Source organism: Falco biarmicus, chromosome 14 (genome assembly GCF_023638135.1).
Source record: "Falco biarmicus isolate bFalBia1 chromosome 14, bFalBia1.pri, whole genome shotgun sequence".
Lineage (NCBI taxonomy): Eukaryota > Metazoa > Chordata > Aves > Falconiformes > Falconidae > Falco > Falco biarmicus.
The window spans coordinates 6,668,165-6,688,937 of record NC_079301.1 but is presented as its reverse complement, the minus strand read 5'-3'; the positions used below and the strand labels follow the sequence as shown (position 1 = coordinate 6,688,937).

At 36.3% G+C, this 20,773-nt stretch overlaps 1 protein-coding gene across 3 annotated transcripts in view; it reads right to left on the bottom strand.

The window, feature by feature from the left end:
- Nucleotides 1-437: 437 nt before the first annotated feature.
- DIAPH2 (diaphanous related formin 2) overlaps nucleotides 438-20,773 on the bottom strand; it is a 243,940-nt gene continuing 223,604 nt past the window's right edge. For all 3 annotated transcript variants that reach the window (XM_056359368.1, XM_056359370.1, XM_056359369.1), the window contains one exon: nucleotides 438-5,047. In XM_056359368.1, the coding sequence (XP_056215343.1) occupies nucleotides 4,983-5,047 (65 nt within the window). In that variant the 3' untranslated portion in view covers nucleotides 438-4,982. The remainder of the gene's footprint in view (nucleotides 5,048-20,773) is intronic.

Genomic DNA, 20,773 nt, shown 5'->3' with positions numbered 1-20,773 from the left:
ATAATTTGGAAAACACCAACAACAGCTGTCTGACTGACCATGTGTCTGTTTTAAAAAGTCTATACTGGAATCCAGAAACTGAAAATAAATATGGACCCATGTAATTTGTTTAGTGATTCCCTTTTATTGTTATTTTTGTAAAAATAAAACATTATCACCATGATTTAATGCTGGGGCTTTTGAAGTATATGTTGGTTTAGATCGTTTTTAAAGCCCTCCTCCATTGGAAAAGGCATCTTTTTCCCCAAATTCAAGTCAAATATACTTGACACCTCAGAGAAAAAAAAAAAAACAGAGATCTATAAAATTTCAGTAAGCTAAAATGGAAAGTAATTTCAGAATGATAATTTTATATAACAAAAACAGATTTTGAGGTGATGGTACCCAATAGGTAATAATCATTATAAACAAGTAAAACATTGGCGCACCTAGCAAAATCATGTTATGTATATCTTTATTACAGTTTTCAGAATACATGGATTAACAATGGCCACGCTGTGATTTCATCAAATTCCTATTTTAATCATTACATACAAACACAGAGCTGTTTAAAAAATAGAAATGCATGAATTTTGTCTTTTTTTTGTCTTTTTTTTTTCTTTTTTTTTTGGCATCAGTAATCACATGACTTCCAAAAGGGAAACCAAATGGTGCATGATAGCAGACTGACTAAACTGTAATAATTATTGTTCACATTCTGTGGCATATGTATCACCTCAAACAGTGCTAAAAGAAGCACTACAAGAACAAATCCTTCTCCTTTAACATTCTTCTAATGATATCAGTGGATGCTGAGTGACAGCTTGCAGGACTGCAGAATTCACAGGCTTACACAACTCCCTTTTTTGTGCACAAAAGCAATATGTGATCTGAAATAGAGACACCTGAAGCTGAGGGATTTGGCTTTATCTGCTTTGATTTTTAAAAAAATTATTTATTTACATCTTGTGTGCATGCGTGGGCGTGCGTGTAGGTACTGCAGAAGAAGAAATGTAGAGGTTTCTTACAATACTTATTTTAAAATGAGTAACTTGCAAATACAGTATGGCACGTAAGAGGTGGGCTTTACATTGCTCTATCACTTAGCATTTGTTATGCCTGACCTCTCAGCAATTTGAAGGCAAACATTAAAGTATATTTCAGCCAAGCCTTTGTTTAATGGATAAGAAGCAATTTACATATATAGGTAAGTTTGCTCCCACATAACTATGACCAGCTTTAAATATTTACTAGCTATGTATCATTCTCAATATAGGAAGTACTAAATTCACCCATCAAAACAGGATTTGCCTGAGGGATGCAAAAGCCAAACATTGCAAAGTTTTTTTGATGAAAGCTATAGGAGGATTTCCAGAGACAAACCTAAAACAGCCTGATCCTCGAAGTTTTGCAAACCATTTGTATATTGGGGATGAATTTAAAGTCACTGATGAATTGTGGTTTGGATAAAAACCATGAAAACATTGTGTTTTTTACAGCATTTGTCTGAGGTAGTACATATACCACACACAAAAATGCAAAAATATACAGATATTCATAATTATTTGCATATTACAGAAAGGAACTATGGGAATGCTTGCATTTGTATCTGAATTCTCAAGAAAGAACAGATAATTTTAGGTAATGTTTTTCATATTGACCACGGTTGTCTAAAACCAGAACAAATTATGTAATGGTATTACTGGGAGTACTTCCTGAAGCTGTTTGTCAATGCCCTCTGAGGCACTAATTTTGTTTTGGCTTTAGCATCAGTTCGTAATATGACTAACCATTAAACCAAACATCACCCATGTGATGGGAAAGGCTATTTGTTGAATCACAAACAAACATACATGACAAACTGTGTTGCACTTTTTTATCAGTGAACCACATAAAACTTGAGAAAAAAATGTCTAGTGTCTTTACATTTCTGATCTGTACAGCCAGGAGTTAAGCAACAGAGATGTATATTTGTATATGATTTAAACATTTCATTCCCGTGTCAATTGCAAATTTAGTTCAATTCATTGCAAAGGTAAGATTATCTTCCTCTTAAATTAACTAAGAAATGTAAACAGTGTAACATCATAAAAAAACCTAAAAACCTCCTCAGTACTTGTAACTGGTAAAATGTGAATGCAAACAGATGTGCTGGTATATTGTTAACATAATGTCTCAGAGGACATATAGTGAAACATAATTAGCAAGAAATTTATGTATGAACCCTCCAGCGATTTTCTTTCTGGGATTACTTTGAATACAAATATAATTTAACTGATATATTTCGTTTTTTAAAATTAGAAAATAAGGCAAGTGCATTTCTGAAAAAGGTGCTACTCTTCTACACTTCTAGATAAACACGTGACACCTCTGAAAATTAGATCAATAATAAAAACATTAAAAATATCTGCAATTTAATATAGACTGAAAAACTATCAAAAGACAAAGTGACCAGCATCAATTTCAGAAAATATTTTAGACTTCATAAATACGAGCACCCTATATTTACATAAATTTTCTAAACTAGTTTTCCTTTGAAAGACACTTTTGTTCAAACAGATATGTCCATTAAATTATATAAATGTTTCAAATATGAAAAAAATAGTAGTAAAATAGAAGCATCAGATGATGTTATTTTGGATTTGCTTTTTTATTTTTCTAAGATTTGGTTCTTGAAAATCTGTACTCAGCTTTCACAGAGCTTTAAAAAAGAATATAACCCATGGAAATGAAAAACTCGTGCACTAATAACTACTGCTACAGTATAAAGATTCTGTTGTGAGCTTTTGAGTTTTCACATATGAAGATTATACCAATACTTGTAAGTCCCAGCAAAATGCTCATTTTAAAATTTGAATTCTAATACACTGTTGATTGTAGTACAAATTTATATAGACATTATGAACCTAATCCTTTTAAACTGGCTTTGTACATTAAGCACATTTTTATAACTGTAAATTTAGTAGTTCCATTTTTAAAAGTTATGCTAAATAGAAGGTTGATGGTGACCTTACATGAAACAGGATATAAATCTTTATCTCTCTTACTGATAAACAGGGAGACAGAATCCTGTTGCGTGCATTTTTTTTTCCTGAAGTACCATGTAATTCTTTAGTTTGCTACTAAAACCACAAAAAACCTCAAAGAGTTTAGGAAAATTGTTAGTTGACAGCACACATTTCACTAGGCTTCAGTCGTATTCCTATGTTTAGAGATATAGCAATAGGCAAACCCCCTGTTTCCTTTGAAGACAATTTAAAAAAATAATAAATTCAATAAGAGATTGAAAAGGAACTGTACCTTTTCATACAAAAATTGGATATTGATCACTGTAGTTTGAAACTGTGAGAATTTATCCAAAATAAGTCAGACAGTCTTAAGAGTATCTTGCCAGAGAAGCAAAAAGAACCTACTGTACAAAGAACGCTTGGCTCAAGCAGTAGTGCAAAGTTACACTGCCCCAGTATCGAATGCTCCTCTAGAGCTAGCAGTTTGTGCACAGAAAACAACGTGACAGCTTACCTTCAAAATATTCGTTATACAACATTTAAAAAAAAGTTCCCTGTAACACCAGGCAATAAAAGTATTTGTAAGAATCCATCAATCAGTGAAAAGCAATAGTAATTTGAGAACAAGTGCCATCTACTACATAGTATCCCATTTTTTTTTTTTTTAAAATCATAGCTGAACAACATATGAGCAGTTCCACTGGAACTCCCATTTAAAATCCTCCATCCCATCCAGATAAGCAACGGCCCTTTAGTAGGAAGGATGGTGAGGACTGACCTGAACACCAAGCAGACTGTACATTCAACTAGAGTCTGGGGAGAAAAGGGAACTACAGTTTCCCCTTGAGTGGCAGAACATACACAGTGTCAGCTACTACACTGACTGCTCACCTGAGGTACCGCAGTGCAGGGGGCCTGTACACAAAGTAGAATGGGAGGAACTTCCCCAAAAATCAGGCTGCTGCAACCACCAATCACTGCCATGCAGTGCTGCAGGCAGAACACGTGTCCTTAGCTGCTAAACCCTCAGCACTGAAACCCACCAGGAGAGATCCCGCTACGTATTTTACCTGAGAAACAGAGGAAAAACTCAGAGGCAGTTCTGAATAACTTCATAATGTAGCTCGTCTCTAAAAACCTACACACAGGTATTTTTAGCATAATTAAAATAGGACAATTGTATTTTCCCTAAAATATCTTTACAAAGAATATATAAGTGCATAATTAGAAAAATCCCTCCTTAGATATAGTTAAAAACATAGCCTGCCCTTGATATCATTTAATTTTGGTAAAATCCTATGCTCTGTTTTATTCATTAATTTTTTTTTTTAAGCAGTGATAAGTAACTATACATCGTCATATCACCAAAAGTGTAGATACGTGGTATACCCTACTTGCAGACAAAATAGCTGAATCCACCAAGGCTTTACACTGAGATAAGGTTTTCAGCAACCTGATTGGGACTATGCGTTGCTTTTTGATGGTTACAAAAAAGATTCTGATAATGTAGACCAGCTCATCTCTGAATTTATTAACATACATTTTTATTATTTTTTCCTTTCATGTCCAAATCAGAACTGCAAATGGAATCCACAGCTGCATTCTTTCAACAAATTTGTATTTCCTTACCTATATAAAACATAACCTAGAAATCCCCAACTCCTTTCATGTAAATTGCCAGCTTCAGAAAAAAAAAAAAAAAGAAAAAAAGAAATAAAAGAAAAAAAAGGGGGGAGAAAAAAAGAACATAAGAAAATAAGATATATATCGTACTGTTTAACACTGTTTACAGATCTTGGTAGTTGGGGTAATAAGATACAGTATGTGGATTATTTAGCAATAGCTTTTAAAATACATAATATTTATACACCTTCTCATTTAATCAATACCAGTATTCCTTTATGATCATTGCCAATTTGCATGATGAACTCTTTTCAAAGTATATCCATTTAATTGCAAATAAAAAGATTCACTAATTCTTTGGCATCAAAAGAATCATACAGCTGCGATTGTTCCATTGTGGCGAGAACGAGACCTTTCCAAAGTTACTCGTCTGTTATCTGTAATACAAAGAGAGGAAAAAACAAATCACCATATGATTTGAAACATGGATAATGCAATGTCAAGAGGTTTTCAAACAGCCCTGAAAATAATTTCAAATGATATGTAAATAAGTAACTAGGAGACTGGATCAGAGAAGTTTCACACTGCAGCTGCCAGAATGAGTTCAAGAGTTCTGCAATCAGCAATAAATTACTTTCTTGATCAGAGAAGCTGGGTGATAAAAGCATTAGGAGGATCCTGAAACACAGTCCCCTTGGAAACAGCACGCAATAAGTAAAATTCTGGGTAAAAATCTTATTTTATAAACAATTTATGCACAGAAGATCTGGAAAAATAAATTTCAAGTTTCATGAAAACATACTGACCAGTGTGGTGGTGAGAAGCCTACTAGATGCTACAAATATAAAAGCGCTAACACTGTTCACCGTAATTTGGTACAGAGTTAAAAATAGAACAGTTAAATCAGCCACTTCCTAAGCACTTCCTGATTGTGCAATGCGAACAACTTTTAGTATAAAATATTACACAGTAATTATTGCAATGAATAATAAATACGTCTCTATCACAGGGAAACAATCATGGAGTACCAGCCACATTCCTAAATGCCTTTAAAATAAAATTTTAAAGCAATGAATATACACATGCACACACACACACACACACACAAAAATAGGACAGAAAATTAACTCCCACTTAGTTTTCTGGGAGTTTTGATTTTTCTTTTTTTAAAATGTCCTGCCACATGCCTTTTTTTTTTTTTTTTTCAGGGTGTGTGTGTGTGACTGCTTACTTTTGACCCAGCCTTTTCTATTCTCTCCTGTCATATTCAGGTTGCTGCTCTTTGTTTGCACCAGAACACTATCTCCATCGTTACAGCATCAGGGTGTCCCACTATATGCCTGGAACTCCTACGCACTCCTGGATTATTATCAAACTTCAGAAGTAAAAAATCTGACAAACTGCAGGCAAGCAGGTTTTCTCAGCTTTTTTCCAAACGAGCTGAATTAGCTCTATCTGTTCCCACAGCGCTGCAGACTCTAACAGCATGTGTTACTGGTAGTGCTGTGGGAGGGTGCTGAACCTGGGCCAAGGCATAAAACGCATGACCCCAACACGTCTGATGGGCAGAAATGCAGTTTTTCAAAAAGCTATTGACTGAATCACTGTTCCAGAGACCAGGGGACAGGCTGGAGTAAGGACCAATCTGGGGTCCCACCAGTGTGTACAAACACGTGAAGGGAGGCTGCAAAGGGCCCGGAGCCAGGCTCTCTTCAGTGGGGCCCAGTCAGAGGAACAGAGGCAATGGGTGTAAACTGGACCCTGAGGTTACTTCTGAACACGAGGAAACAGTTTTTTACTGTGAGGGTGACCAGGCACTGGAACAGGTTGCCTGGGGAGGTTGTGGAATCTCCACCCTTAGAGAGATCCAAACGCTGTCTGGACATGGTCCTAAGCGACTGGCTATAGGTGACCCTGCTCGAGCTGGGGGGGTGGACGAGATGACCTCCAGAGGTCCCTTCCAACCTCAACCATTTCATGATTCTGTTCTAAGCTAACGAAGCCAGAAATGGTCCCAGCACATTAAATAAGGTTCTGGAGAGGACAAAGGAAGTAATCTCTGTGATCTGTTCCTGGACAAAGAACAGGGGAAGCCTGTGGAGATCTGCAAATTGCTCTGCAAATCAGCTTTCCTTTTCCCTGTTCACTGAAACTGTCTCCAATGCTATAGGGAATTAACGGCTCCTTTAGCAAGATTATTAGTTCTTTTTATAGTTCTGCCTTGCCTCCTTTTCCCAATGAATCTATCCATGCATAAAGTATTCAAATTACCCTAAGTCAATCCGTTTTGCACGGGAGTAAATCTCTATACTGGTTGCAGTGTCACTAGGCACTGGAAATTAAAGCACAAAAATGCTGTCTAAAACCCGTGGAGGGAAGTTTCCAACTCCAGCGTGCTGCTCTTCCCCCATAACACTCAGTAGTAAAGAGTGTAGCGACACTTGCTCTCAATGGGTGAGAGTGCCTTCACCAGCAGACTATTTCTTGACTGAATTTCACGATTGTCAATGGTTGTACAGGTTAAAAACAGATTAAGAGTCTAAGAACTGTTGATTTCTCCATACTTGTTCATCTAGATTTCTCTCTTTTCTGTTTTATTTCATCATAGTAGAAACATTTCCTGCAAATGACAGTTCAGATTCTCCTGTAACTGCACAACTGAGATGGGACTTAACACAAAAAAGAGAACTTTAAAAACTAGAAGCATTACCATTTCCTTCTTCAGCTGATGACAAAGTATTTTCCCAATTATTAGAAGTAATCTATTCTTTTAAATGATTTTCAGTTTTTAAATAGAAAATTACATTTTCTATTACAGACAATACAAAATCTGAAAGAACCTTGTGGTTCTTTCCAGTCTCTCTTGAATCTAATCAAGCAAACTGGGGTATAAAGAGTCAGTGACTACCAGTAAGAAACAATGTCAGCATTTGCAAGACCTTTTTCTGCAAAGCTTAGAGCACTTTATAGTGAGTCTTACTAAACCAAAGGCAAGTAGGATATATTTACACTTTGATAAAATTTTCACTTTGTTATAAAAAAGGGATGGGATGATATAGATTTAGTTATTGTCAATGTGAAATTTTAACGTATCTGAAAATTTTGGACGTTAATATGAAGTATTTCTTGTTCTTTAAACAGAGACTTATTTTAATCAACAGTGAATCATATTCACTGTTGAAAAAAGGCTGAAGCAACCTTGTGTGTGTGCATATATACATCTGGTTAAAAGAAACAAGCATTAGTATGTGTACAAACATATATACAAACACAAAGGAATGACTCATTTCTTCACTAGATGTAAAATGTGCTTGTTTATATATAAACATTTGTTTGGTTAAAACAAAGGGTTTCATATCAGGGTCTAAAGTTGGATTGCGCTGGTATTTCAGTGACTCAAGCAACAATTTAAAAAAAATCATGACATTTACAATACTTTCAGCATACACATTCAGTTACCCCCAATGGCTGTATTTACCTTTTTTTAATGTTACAGACTATATTCAATACAATACAAAGAAAGACTGTCTTACAAACATGACTACGGCTAGTGTAGCATAAAACTACGTATAACTTCAATAAATAGTAAAACTATTCACTTGTTGGGGGGTGGTGGTGAGGAGGGAAAAGGAAAGACAGTAGCAGAAGCCTAAAGGAATTCAAAATTAAGCGAAAAGCCATTGCCAAAGTCCATCTCTTTTAAAAGTAGGGCATTTAAGAAGCATCTCCAATGCTCATATTACAAATATTTTAATCTGTCTCAGAAATGAACACATGAACTTAAATGTGGTCTCTCAATCAGCTGAATGGACCTTTTCTTGTAGCAGTAAAAGGTAGACCAATGAAGGGCTAAAATGGAAAAAAAAGTGTTATTTTTATATCATAAAATAATCTTTTAGCTAGTTGGATCAAATTCAAATGAAATAAATACACAACTAAATGCTGAAAAATCAAATTGGTAGCTCCTTTTTAGTACATACAATACTGGAATGTAATCTTGACCATGCAAACTTTACACCTCCACTGGAAAAAATATATGGATTTTGTTATAATTATTACTTGCCCAAGTCTTTTTGCACTCAATATAGAACCAAGATGGGAATAAATAGTATCTACAACATATTTGTAGAGGTGCTTTTGATACATACAATTCGTTCACTGTGTAATATCAATCTACTAATGTAATAAAAAAAGAAAAAAAGAAAAAGAACAAACCCACAATCAGCTTAGTGTATAAATACAATGAATATTTGCCATGAAGTAAATAAAATCTAAAGGTTGGGTTTAGACAATGTATTATGATTTTATGGACTCTGACAACTTCATCCTTAAGATGTTCTCCCTTATACTCTGCATGTATAAAGTATTAGAAATTACAATCAATTAAAAACACACTGGTAGGGGAGTGGAAAATATTTTTGCAAAAAACTACAATCTGTAAAATGTATTTTTCCTTTCCTTAATGCTCCTTCATTAGTTCTGTTATTAAAGGAGAAGTCTCAATAGCTGCAACAGATTGATTAACTCAGTAGCATGTTACCAACAAACTTGGTAATATTAGGAGAAAAATAAATAGTATTTTGCAGAACTGCAATACTATGATTAAGTGACTTTTCCATTTTGCTTTCTGCTTATTCACTCTTCCAGGTAGTAACTTTATGCTCTCCTAATTATAAACCTTACTTTTTATGAGCAATCAATGCTAGTAGTAATAGAGATGTTGTGCAATCGAACGAACTAGTCATGACTCAGATATCTGATAATAGTCTATAAAAGCATAACTCAAAGGTACCCAACTGGAATTTGTATTATCCACAAATAACAACCACAAAACCAGTTCTCTTTGACATGCCTTATATTAAAATTATAGATGTATTATAACCTGCTACCTTGGGCCTGGTACCTTAGTTGACTAATTCTCCAAGATTAAATATTTTTTTTTCCCACTCAGTTAAAGCATTAAAGGTGTTTCTTTGTGCCTTAATTACAGCACTCAATTCAAACACTAGACTGATTTTGAAATCTTATTTCCCTGCAGACGTTCCTAGACTGCTCATCAGATTATCTAAGTTCCCCCCAAAGGTAAATAACTGCAGCACCCCTTGATTAGCATTAAAAAAAACCCAGCACCAACTATGCCCTAAAATCACACACACACATACACCCCCCCAACCAACAACCAGACATGACTGGTGCAGATAGCTACCTTTTGCCCTTCTTTTAAAACAAAAGGTTGAAAAATTAATCTATATGAGAAAGTAAAACACCTAAATGTTGTAAGAAAATGGGCTAAAAAGAATACTGGGGTTTTCAGGAATAAAATATTACCTGAACTATTTTGCCTTCTTTAAAAACAGAGATCACAGGGCCGTCACACCTGAACAAAACTTATTTGAAATACTGTCTTAGTTAATAAATACAATGTGAGAGCTTAAACAAGTGCCAAATTGTTGAATCTGAAAAGGGGTAGCTACAGCATTGGGTACTCAGCTAGCAACCGTTGTGCTTGAGCACATGCTGGAAGGCATGAGCTCCAGTGAGAACTCTGAAATGCTAATTTATTTAAAAAGCTCACACCATTAACTTGTACGATCACTACTTTTTTTTTTTCTTTTCCCTCCTGACTAACCACTCCAAGGTGAAAGAATTAACCTTCCCATAGCTGACAATAATAAAAGTTGTTTAATGCTCAGAGAAAGAAGGTACCAGCTTGAGCTGACCTAAAAATGACCACATGAAGAAGGTAAAAATACTCAGTAATGAATAAAATATTCCAAGTTTCATCTTTCTGAAATAAATTTGACTATGCAAAAGATGCAGAAATGCATGCTGTAAGGGAATTTGTATGGCCCTATGCCTTTGGGAATCAATGAAGGCATTTATACCAAACATTTATTTATTCATTCATGCAAACTTTTATTAGGAAATCCTACTGAAACACATCCTGTTTTCCTGAGCAACCAAAGGGGAAACCCTCATACAGTCCCAGGTACTTCAGCAAGCACCACAAATGTATATGACATGGAAAACAATCAGAAGAGCAAGTTAATTTCCTGCAAATATGGAGTGATTACGCACAAAAAAAAGATAAATAGTAAGATGGTCATTTATGAATGTTCTAAATGGATTAACTGTCACAACTGATGATAATTCCAAGGAGAAAACAGTGCATCTTTCGATAGTGATGACACTGGCATTTCTTCTTTAGAAAAAGCTGGAAATCTGAATTGCACTTTACAGAGATAACTAAACATTTTCTATATCTTGTCAATGATTAGAACTGGGACAAGGTATACTAAATTTAAATCACTTTAGCCTGGGTAGCCTCTGGTTTCCTCCTTGAACCCTTGCTGTTGTTTATCCCCAGCCAGCAACTAAGTACCACACAGCCGCTCGCTCACTGCCCCCCGTGAGATGGAAAGAAGAATCAGAAAAAAAGTAAAACCCATGGGTTAACAACAGTTTAATAATTGAAATGAAGTAAAACAGACTACTACTACTACCACCACCAATAATAATTGTACGGAAAAGGGAGATAAAAAGAGGAAGAGAAATAAAACTGAAGGTGGGGGGTGGGATCCAACAAAAAGAAACCAAGTGATGCACAATTACAACGGCTCAGCACCCACCGACAGGTGCCCAGCCAGTCCCTCAGCAGCCGTCTCCCCAGCCAACCCCCCCCCCCAGTTCACATACTGAGCATGACATGACATGGGACGGAACATCCCTGTGGCCAGCCGGGGCCATCTGTCCCGGCTGTGCCCCCTCCCAGCTTGCTGAGCCCCCCAGCCTGCTGACGGACAGGGCACGAGAAGCTGACAAGTCATTGACTTTGTATAAGCCCTACTTAGCAACAACTGAAAACATCCGTGTGTTAACAACATTATTCTCATCCCAAATCCGAAACACAGCACTGCACCAGCTACTAGGAAGAAAATTAACTCTATCCCAGCTGAAACAGAACAGCCAGCTATGCACAAGGAAAACTGAAGCCAAGTTACAATGTCATTGTATGTAACAGCTTATTATCTATTGCTTTAAAGAGCAACCCATAACGAGAATTAACTTTATTATTTTTCTTTATTGACTGCATGCACCTTCGCCAACTTAGCTTACCCACAATGAAAGGTAAATCTTTTTGGAACTTGGAATTGAAAGAACGTAAGACAGAAGTAGGAACGATAGACAGTGTAAAACAGCAGGGAAGCCCATCAGTCTCCAGCACCTCTTTAACAGCTACACATGAACACTGTTCTCGATATTGCCTGGCCTGTACCTATGACATTATTAGAGAATACCAGCTAAGAAATGAGTTACTCAAGGAAAATAAGAGCTTCGAAACTGTTGTCTGCGTCTAGAACAAAATCCTTTTGAGAAACAGAACCTTCAGAAAAAACAGCTCTCCTCATGTCAATTCTGTTTTCAGTCCATCTCCGTGAGATTTGATTTCGAACTGATCTTGCAAAATGTGTGGCCTACATAAAAAAAACCAAACCAAACCAAAACAGCAACAAGGTAAAAATCAGTATGGGAGAAATGCAGCCAAAATAACATCTCAGAAGAACTCTCTGAAACAGACAGCTCTTTCTGAAAGATCTTTACTGCAAATACATGAAACAAGCAAATAAAACAGTTTTCTAACTGGGTTAAGGGAAACTGTAAAGTTAATATGTTTTCTTTCAAACTTGTAGTATTTTAAACATGAATATTTCAACTTCAACAGGCACCCTACACATGCCTGGCACAATCTGAACTAGACCGTTTATAACCATCATACTGGATCGTTTTACATTCATTCGGATTTGATATTTTTGTAACCAAAAAAGAGAAAAGATCAAGTGATACGACATCCCTGTTCTCAGCTTTTTTTTCCTGAACAGAATCTCAAATTCTTGACAATCAAACTTAAATGACAGCTAAATTGGTTATTTTAGCATCAACTTCAAAGAGAACATTGAGATTTCAAGCAAACCCTGTAGCTGTGAGGTCAGACTATACAGCCTGTTTTATTTTGGTTTAAGTCTGACCCCAGACTTTCATGTGAAAGCTGAGCGATAACCTGAGCATATACACTGTATATGTTGTTAGGATGGAGAAAAAGGAACTTACCCTTAGCCCAAAGAAATAGCAGGGGTGGGGTGGGGTGGGGTATGTGATTTTTGTATCTTTTTTTAAAGTTCTCAAAACCAGATGGCCTATATAAACAGCTGAAACATTAATTATAAAGGCATCATGTGTTTGCCTTATAATAATTTAAAAATCATGTTCTTGACCTGGCTTGGTCAAGTGGGATGCTTACCAGTATATTGACATGTAGAGAAAAGGTGTTGTAGAGTAAGAAAAGTTTTTAGAATAAGTAAGGGGGAAGGGAAAAACAAAAGGTTCTGTGTAGCTGTTAGGAAGATTTCTAGGATAGGAAGAAAAAGTATTATGGAGAACTAACAGACTTATAAAGGACTTCTCTCCAGACTGAATGGTTCCTCCTCTGAAAAAAGGAGACGCACACATCTACCTCTTGAATTATCTGCAGAAGTCAGGAGTGCCAAAATTATCATCATAACATAGGAAGCCTTAAGGTCAGATAGAGTTGTATGCAGATATGTATTCTGTTTGAAAATACTTGCTTCAAAAGCATTAGTCATTTCGATAACAGACAGTACCTTCATTTTAAAAAGGTTTCCAGACCAGCCTATGTCTACAATTTCTCATTGAGTACATGTGGATGTTTGAATTCTTTTTAACTTGCTAAATACAAGTTGTTAATATCCAGAAGCACTGTAGTACAGAGCTAGGTCTAAAATAAGGAGAGCTAAAGGACTTAAGTCCTGACACAAAGGGGTTTCACTAAGATTAAAAGGGAACAAAGACACATCTAATCTTACTGCTGCTAGTCAGACCCAGCTTGCTGGGCACCGTTAATTGTAGCCTTTGAGTCGCATGAAAATGCAGCACATCAGTAAAAAAGCCATTTATTTATGTTCAATGTATTATGCATTAAAACGCTTTAAAAAAGAATAATGTGAGAAGTTTTAATGTTAAATGGCATGTGTGATGACATTTACCAGCTCAGCGCAACCCAGCTGTGACCACCGTCAATACAGTATGGGAACACAATAAAAGTAGCACTTTTGCAACCAAAATCTAGGATGTTGTCCATCTGCATTACAATTCCATTAAGCAAATAAATACTTATCCTATTATAGAGCTGAAGAGAATTTAATAAACTTAGATATTTATGGAATAAAAATGGATTTATAAACTATCTTCAAGTAATCTGTTTAAAATAAATTTTACTATTGCTTACTCCAAGCTTTAAAGATTTTAAAAAATTATAATGAATTGGCCCAATAAGCTAAGATTCCTTAAACCTTTAAATGATCTGTTTAATATTTTAATTTGGCTTTGTTTTCTTTGTTAATAGTACCACTTGGGATACGCATTGAAAGCTCTTCCACTAGAGTTGCAATGGAAAAGCCTTGGTTTGAGACAACACATGCCTGCCTTAGGGGTTACAAGACAAATCAATCTATTTTTCTCCTTTCCTCCAAGGGTAATTGGCCTTTAAAATCACAGAGGAAAATAGGCCTTCATGTCAGTACAGTGCAGGCACATACACAGCTATTTTTCATTTCTTTTTCAGTTTGAATTCTCAGCTGAGAAATAAACTTAGAAAGGTGGGAAAATAAAAAGAAGGTGAAGAGGAATGATTGCATCAGTACAAACCCTCTCCAGTAAGAAAGCAGCCCTGTGACCAGTGTTGGAATCTGGATTTACTGAAACCTGCTAAAAATAGCTGTCATTTTCCTAGTCAGTATTTTTTATTCCTGTTTGTGATTCAGTTTACTTGATTTTTTTGTGACAGCCTGTACCACCAACATTTATGGAGATCTGTCACAGGATTTAGTTAAACTGAGAAGTTATAATTACTGCTTCATTTCCCATACAGTCTCACAAAATAGTACTGATTTTTACCTCATCCTTACAAAATCACCTTTTTCAAGCAGCCATCATGGCTATGAGTATCCCCTACAATCCTTATGCTGTGCTACACACACAATCATGTATAAACTCACAGTTTCAGATTTAAAATACTGTTAAAATGTATACAGTAAATTTTATCCTGGCTATTGAATTGCTTCAAAGCAGTGAAACTCATACAAGAGCCTTCATATTTTTCTTATTGTTATTGAAGGTGATGGGCAATACATTACTCATATACCTCTAGTGAGAAATTCTCATTGGAAAATATTTTCCAGTGCATTAAGATGAGTAATTAGCTGAACAACAACTGATACACAAAAACAACAACAACGAAGTCCAAAAAAGTCAAAACAACGTCTGTCTCTTAAAAACAGTACTAAAATTCCCTTGAAACAGAGCACTGAACGTGTACCACTAAACCTTTAATGTGAACTTGCTCACTGGGAGGGTGTATACAGGTGTAAAGCAATTATTAGATTTGATATCTGAATGAACTCAGGTTCCCATTAGAGCCTGAATGCTTCAATGACCCTATTCTTTTCCTCCGAATGCTCCCAGACCTGACCAACTTAATTATTCTGACTAGTGAAACATTTAGGACATGAACATATGATTTGTTTTAAACCAAATGAGACAACTGAAAGTACTTCCTAAAATAAAATAAAATAAAATAAAAAAAGTAAAGAAAAGAAAGAACAAGATATGTGATGCAATGTGTCGAATCCTGGAAGAAGGTCAGGTCTAAGTAACAGTAACAAAGAAACAGAAAAAGAGATCCATTGCAATAAAATTGCATTTAATCAGATATTTTCACTTGAACTTCTCATTTGTAACCTTTATTGCATCTCACGTACAGGGGAAAAGGTGTATCTTATGAATCAGAAGGCTGAAACAAATTTCAGAGAGTAAATACTAGGTCTGCTTCAGTAAGGAAAAACCCCAAACCTCAAACCACAGAATTATGTCTCTCCTTTCATGATTACACACACACTTTTAACAATTGTCTAAAAGTAAAAGTAGATCCTCTAATAAAAACCCCCACAACAATTTAATGGCAGAGAGGACAGATTTGCTGATATAGAAGATGAGTTTCCTATTTTAATTGTTCCTACTATTTGACTGTGAAGGAAAAGTGCATGACATTGCAAAATTATCTATTCACATTTTAAACAGATTTGTTCTGAAGCTAACAAACCATACTCTTCGTAAATATTGTAATTTAAAATGGCTTCCAAAATGTCCTATTCCCAGCTCCCCTATTAACACTACTGCTCTTACAATTTGCATTTGCTTTGAAAGTTGACTGTAAGGTTACAAACAGGACAAAGAAATAAAGACAGTAATAGGTTCTGAACTCCCAAGTATACAAGCAGCCATAAAGTTAGCATCTTCTCATCCAAATGCATTTGTCCTTAAAAAGAATCAAACTGACACCGAAGTGGTCCCCTTGCCCCTTGCCTCCTTTCACTAATGATATGTAATGGCTGCTGAGCCTGCAATAAACGTGTTTATGTCCAGCTAGATTGCCATCATTTTACAATCTAATCTGATACTTTTAAGAAAGAATAAAGTAGCAAGAGACCAGCACCAGCTTGTGCTGAAGGCATTTCTTGACATCAGCCTTCACTTCGCACTTCAAATGGAAGTATTCGATTTGACAAAACATACAGAAAGTCAAGAGAGAAGACTCTTCACCTCTTCTCCAAAACTGCCTGATAGAAGTCAATACCAATTGCTTTGCAAAGTTACAGTCAAAACCTGACAGATGAAAGTCAAAGGGGAAGCTTTCCAGCTATTCCTTACAATATTTTATTAAAGAGTGGCGTGCAAATGTGCTTGTCTCAGTAGGATCACCCCCACCTGCAATCCTCATTTTTATCAGTTAGCAGGTTGAATACTGGAAGTTGCATCTCCCATTCATAGGTGCTTTATTCTTTGCATATAACTTGAACTCAAAGATAGAGGGGGAGGGGGGGGGAAAAAAAAAAAGAGAAACCTCTTTTTTCTATAAAGGACCTTCTTTCAGAACAGTAGTTGGATAACACTCCTGAAGAGCAAGGATTTCCTGCTGGTTCATGTAAACTGGCTACCACAGTTTTTCTCCATACCCAGAAAACTACAGCCCCAGTCAAAAGCAAACAACTTTCCCTGTAGCCTGCAAAAGTCTCTCCTGTATTTTTTATGCATCAGAAATAAATTCTCTTTCTATATATATATATAATAACTGCAATAACTTGTAGTCTACATGTAAAATGAAATATTTTAAATAATACAATAAAGGCAGACTATCCATAATTATTTTTTGATTAAATAAAATATCAGCATTTTTTATTCATGGCTAGGTTAACATTTACAATTCAGCATTTTGCAATATTTAAATGGAATTGAATATGCTATGAGAAAACTTAAAACTACATCACTCCTGTATGATGGGCTGGCACAGGCTGCAGTCTTCTGTGCCCATCTGCACCTTCATGGAGTAACACGAAAGAGAAGCTCCCGTCTGAGCCTGGCAAGATGATCTCATCACTACCTGCTCCTTCCCTACACACCCCAACCAAGAATAACTAGATACTGCACGTGATTTACTCCAAATTATTTGCAACAAAGGCATATACAGGCTATGTGAATGTGAAGTGTGGCTTATTAAAAGAATTAAATTCTTTTTTAATTGAAGTAATTTCAACTATAGATGGCAGACTCTGAGGTAAAATATAACAACTTTTCAGAACATAGGAGTCTAATTCCATTCTTGGCTGAGCACAGACAAGTCCATTATGATTCAACATGAGACCTCGGTGCTCACATAATGCAGAATTTGACCCTTTTTGTTCATACAAAAAACAAAAGTATATAAGCAGTTAATGCTTCGACGGGGCTACGAGATTCCATTAACAGCTCAAAACAGTTCCTATTTATTAATACTTGTACGAGGGGTGTTATTTTCTAAGGCTTCCTGTGCTATTTCAGTAACAACTCTCTCAGATTAGTGGAATCTCACAATTAACACCTTATTCACGCCATAATCCTGGTTTATTTTGGTTGCAGTCTGCCACTGTGTCCCTTCCCCATCAAGACAGCTCTGTCGGACAAGGACCTCACAGGAGGAAGGGCAGGGGCAGCGTGTGATTACAGCACCTGAATCTGTTATTCAGAGGGCTCCTAAGAACCTGCGAATATTTTAGGAAACGGCCCTTTTGCAAAGACTAAGGAGACTACTATGTTTAGGTGGACTATTATTGTCTGCTTTTCAAAAACAGGTTTAAAAATGCTATGGCTTTTTAAGACCACACATAAAATATTACTTCCACATAAGTCTAACTGTCTAAATGAATCCCTATTTAGAAAAAAAAAAAGCAATTAAATAAATATGGACACAACAAAATATGCATAGATCTTCTTTCTGAAACTTCTTTCTGAGGTCAAGCCCTTTTTCCTTTCCCAGATGCACAGGTACAAACACCTCCTTTACTAAACAGCGAGCTGTGACAGTGCTGACAGCCTATGCTACTTACTGTGAAGGGGGCCCTAAACATTATTTTTTTTCTGTATTAAAAACAAGACAAGGTATGGCTTGGTAGAAACTAAAGAACACATCCTATTAGCAACAAAAGTATGTAGCAAGAAGCAAGTTCCACAAGTTTAAAATAACAATTTCACTTTATTTTAAAAGAAAAATATACAATATAGAGCTAAAAAGAAGTTAAGGTCTTTAACTGACAGAGATTTCTTCATCCCACTATTGCTACCAAAAATACTCTTCAGGTCACCAATTAACAGATGATGACTTATTACAACCCACAAGTATGGCACTCTCTAGGCAAATGTCAAAACCGGAAAACTAACCGGAATCTTTCAACCTCTCAATACCAGAGCTATAAACTTTTATGAAATTACCTAATGCTTATGAAAGGAGCTCCAGAGCAAGCAACGCCAAGGTTAGCATTGATTGTCATGGGTTCTGTCAGGGAGTGATACAGCCTTAATATTGCTTACAGATTTTAAAAAATATTTTGTTAAATGTGGGTGTGTTGTCTTAAGCACATTTAGTTGAAATTAGCTTACACTACAATTTAACACTAGGTAACAGATGAACAAGTTAAATGAGAAGCATTTTTCCAGGAGTTTTTAACTACTCTTGTGATTCAAAAATAACTACATCCAAGTGCTAATGCCAACACTCATAATATGAATAAAAACATTTTTACATACGTGAATGCTAGGAAAGCAGAATGATGGTAATGTGCTGACTACACCAGAAAATTAGTCCTTCCCTCTTAACTTCAGGCATGACCTTGTTACTTTAAATAACATACTCATCCAAAAACCTGCTGCAAATAGTCTATAGTCTTTTCTCTTGGAGATCTTATATAAACAGACTCCTCTCTGCCCCTTTAGGTGTTAAGTTTATCTAGTTGCCTAATCCTAATTAAGATAATATAGGACTGCTGTTTATGGACCCCTACCTGTTTGCTGCCTTGTGCCATGCAGTCTTGGCTTCTCTGCAGCTTTACTGTCCTTCTGGCTCACCGAAGAACTAGTTATACTGTGTTAGAAAAATCCACTTCCCCAGCTCCACTGAGCAGGGAGAATTGCTGTTCTATGCTTTCAGGTCTCACTTGGTTACTGCATTGTTTCTGGAAGTTAAACTACCTCATATCAATTGCTCACAATCCTCCTGTGTTCTCTGACCTCTTTGTCAGTTATTAATTTCCTTAATACATTATCTATCAGTTAATTCTTCCCTGACATACTAAACTTACACTACGTTAGAATTCTCTTAAAGATAACACTGATAGCATAGTCCAGCTTCTGCACTGATTAATTGAAAATGAGCTGCAACTGTGCAAAGGGGAACTGAGAACTGCTGGGCAGATCTGTTCTGAGCAGGAACAGAAAATCATCTCTACTTGGTCAATTCTTGCACAAGCCAGATACCGCAAATCCCAGGTAACAGACACAGCCAAAAGGAACCCTGTTTTTCACCTTTTTGTTTAGCTAATAAACAGTCATTAGATGCTCCTGTCATTTATTTATGCTTCTATCAGCAAGAATCTGAGGCACAACATACAACAAAGAACTGGTTAAATACGTTCCCCCACCTGATTACATTACAGGAGAACATGACTTCCCAAGACTGTAATTTCTTGGCTCCAACAGTGATCAAGACAGAAAGATTAAAAAAATAAAATAAAAGATCTCAAATGCTTTACCTTACTAACTTAAAGGTAAGCCTCATTTCTCTTACTGTTTCTTTCAATTTCCTCTCCATTCTCAGCCTTTTTCATCACAGAACATAAACCAGTAACTATTACACAGGTTTTTTTGGAGCCCTCCAACTTCCTCTCCACACTGAACCAAATCTACTCACACACCCAATTTTGCTTTAATTTGTAGGTGAACCAGCTTCTTTTTTACCTGCTTTTCCCTCTCAGCATTTTCAGAACATGGCTAAATAGCCTTTCTTCCAAAAATTTTGTATCCCACAACATCAGGTAAGCAGCCCAGCATCCCCCATGCCACTCCACATCTTGAAAAAGGAGACGGTCACTCAGTCTTTTTATCTAACCTGATGCAGCGGAACTAAACAAGCCCACTTATTCAGCTCATGATACGTGCGTGAATGTAAAGCTTGAAGAAATAAATTCATTTTCACTTGGGCTGGATACGAAGCAGTACCGACAGCTTACACAAAGATGCTCAGGAAGATTTTGCAATTTAAATTCAGCTCTTCACCCTTCTCGAGACAGAAGCGACAGAAGGGAAGGGTAGGGCAAGGGTTGCTTGGCTGTGTATAAGGTTGCAGAAAAGGCCAGAACAGGTCACTGCTGACAGTGCAGAAAGATGAGCAAGTCATTCAGGGACAAATGTGGCCTTAAGCATCTTCTGAACACACTGGGCTCAGTTTGCTAATAAGGGTGAGGGTTGTTGGGTAGCCTCCTTCACTGTCACATGGAAGAGACTTCAGAATTCTACATCTCCTCATAGATACCTTCCAGACTTGAAAATAATGTTTTGTGCCACAAAATAAACATTATTTTCCCTTCCAACATTTTTTCCTTTTAAAGGTCTAGTTTGCAGTACCACTCCAAAACTCGTTTTACCATACAAACAAGGAAATTCTAAATTTAGGTGGAAAAAAAGTCAGGAGCCTCTGTCTGGGGTGGGGGAGAGCAGGAACT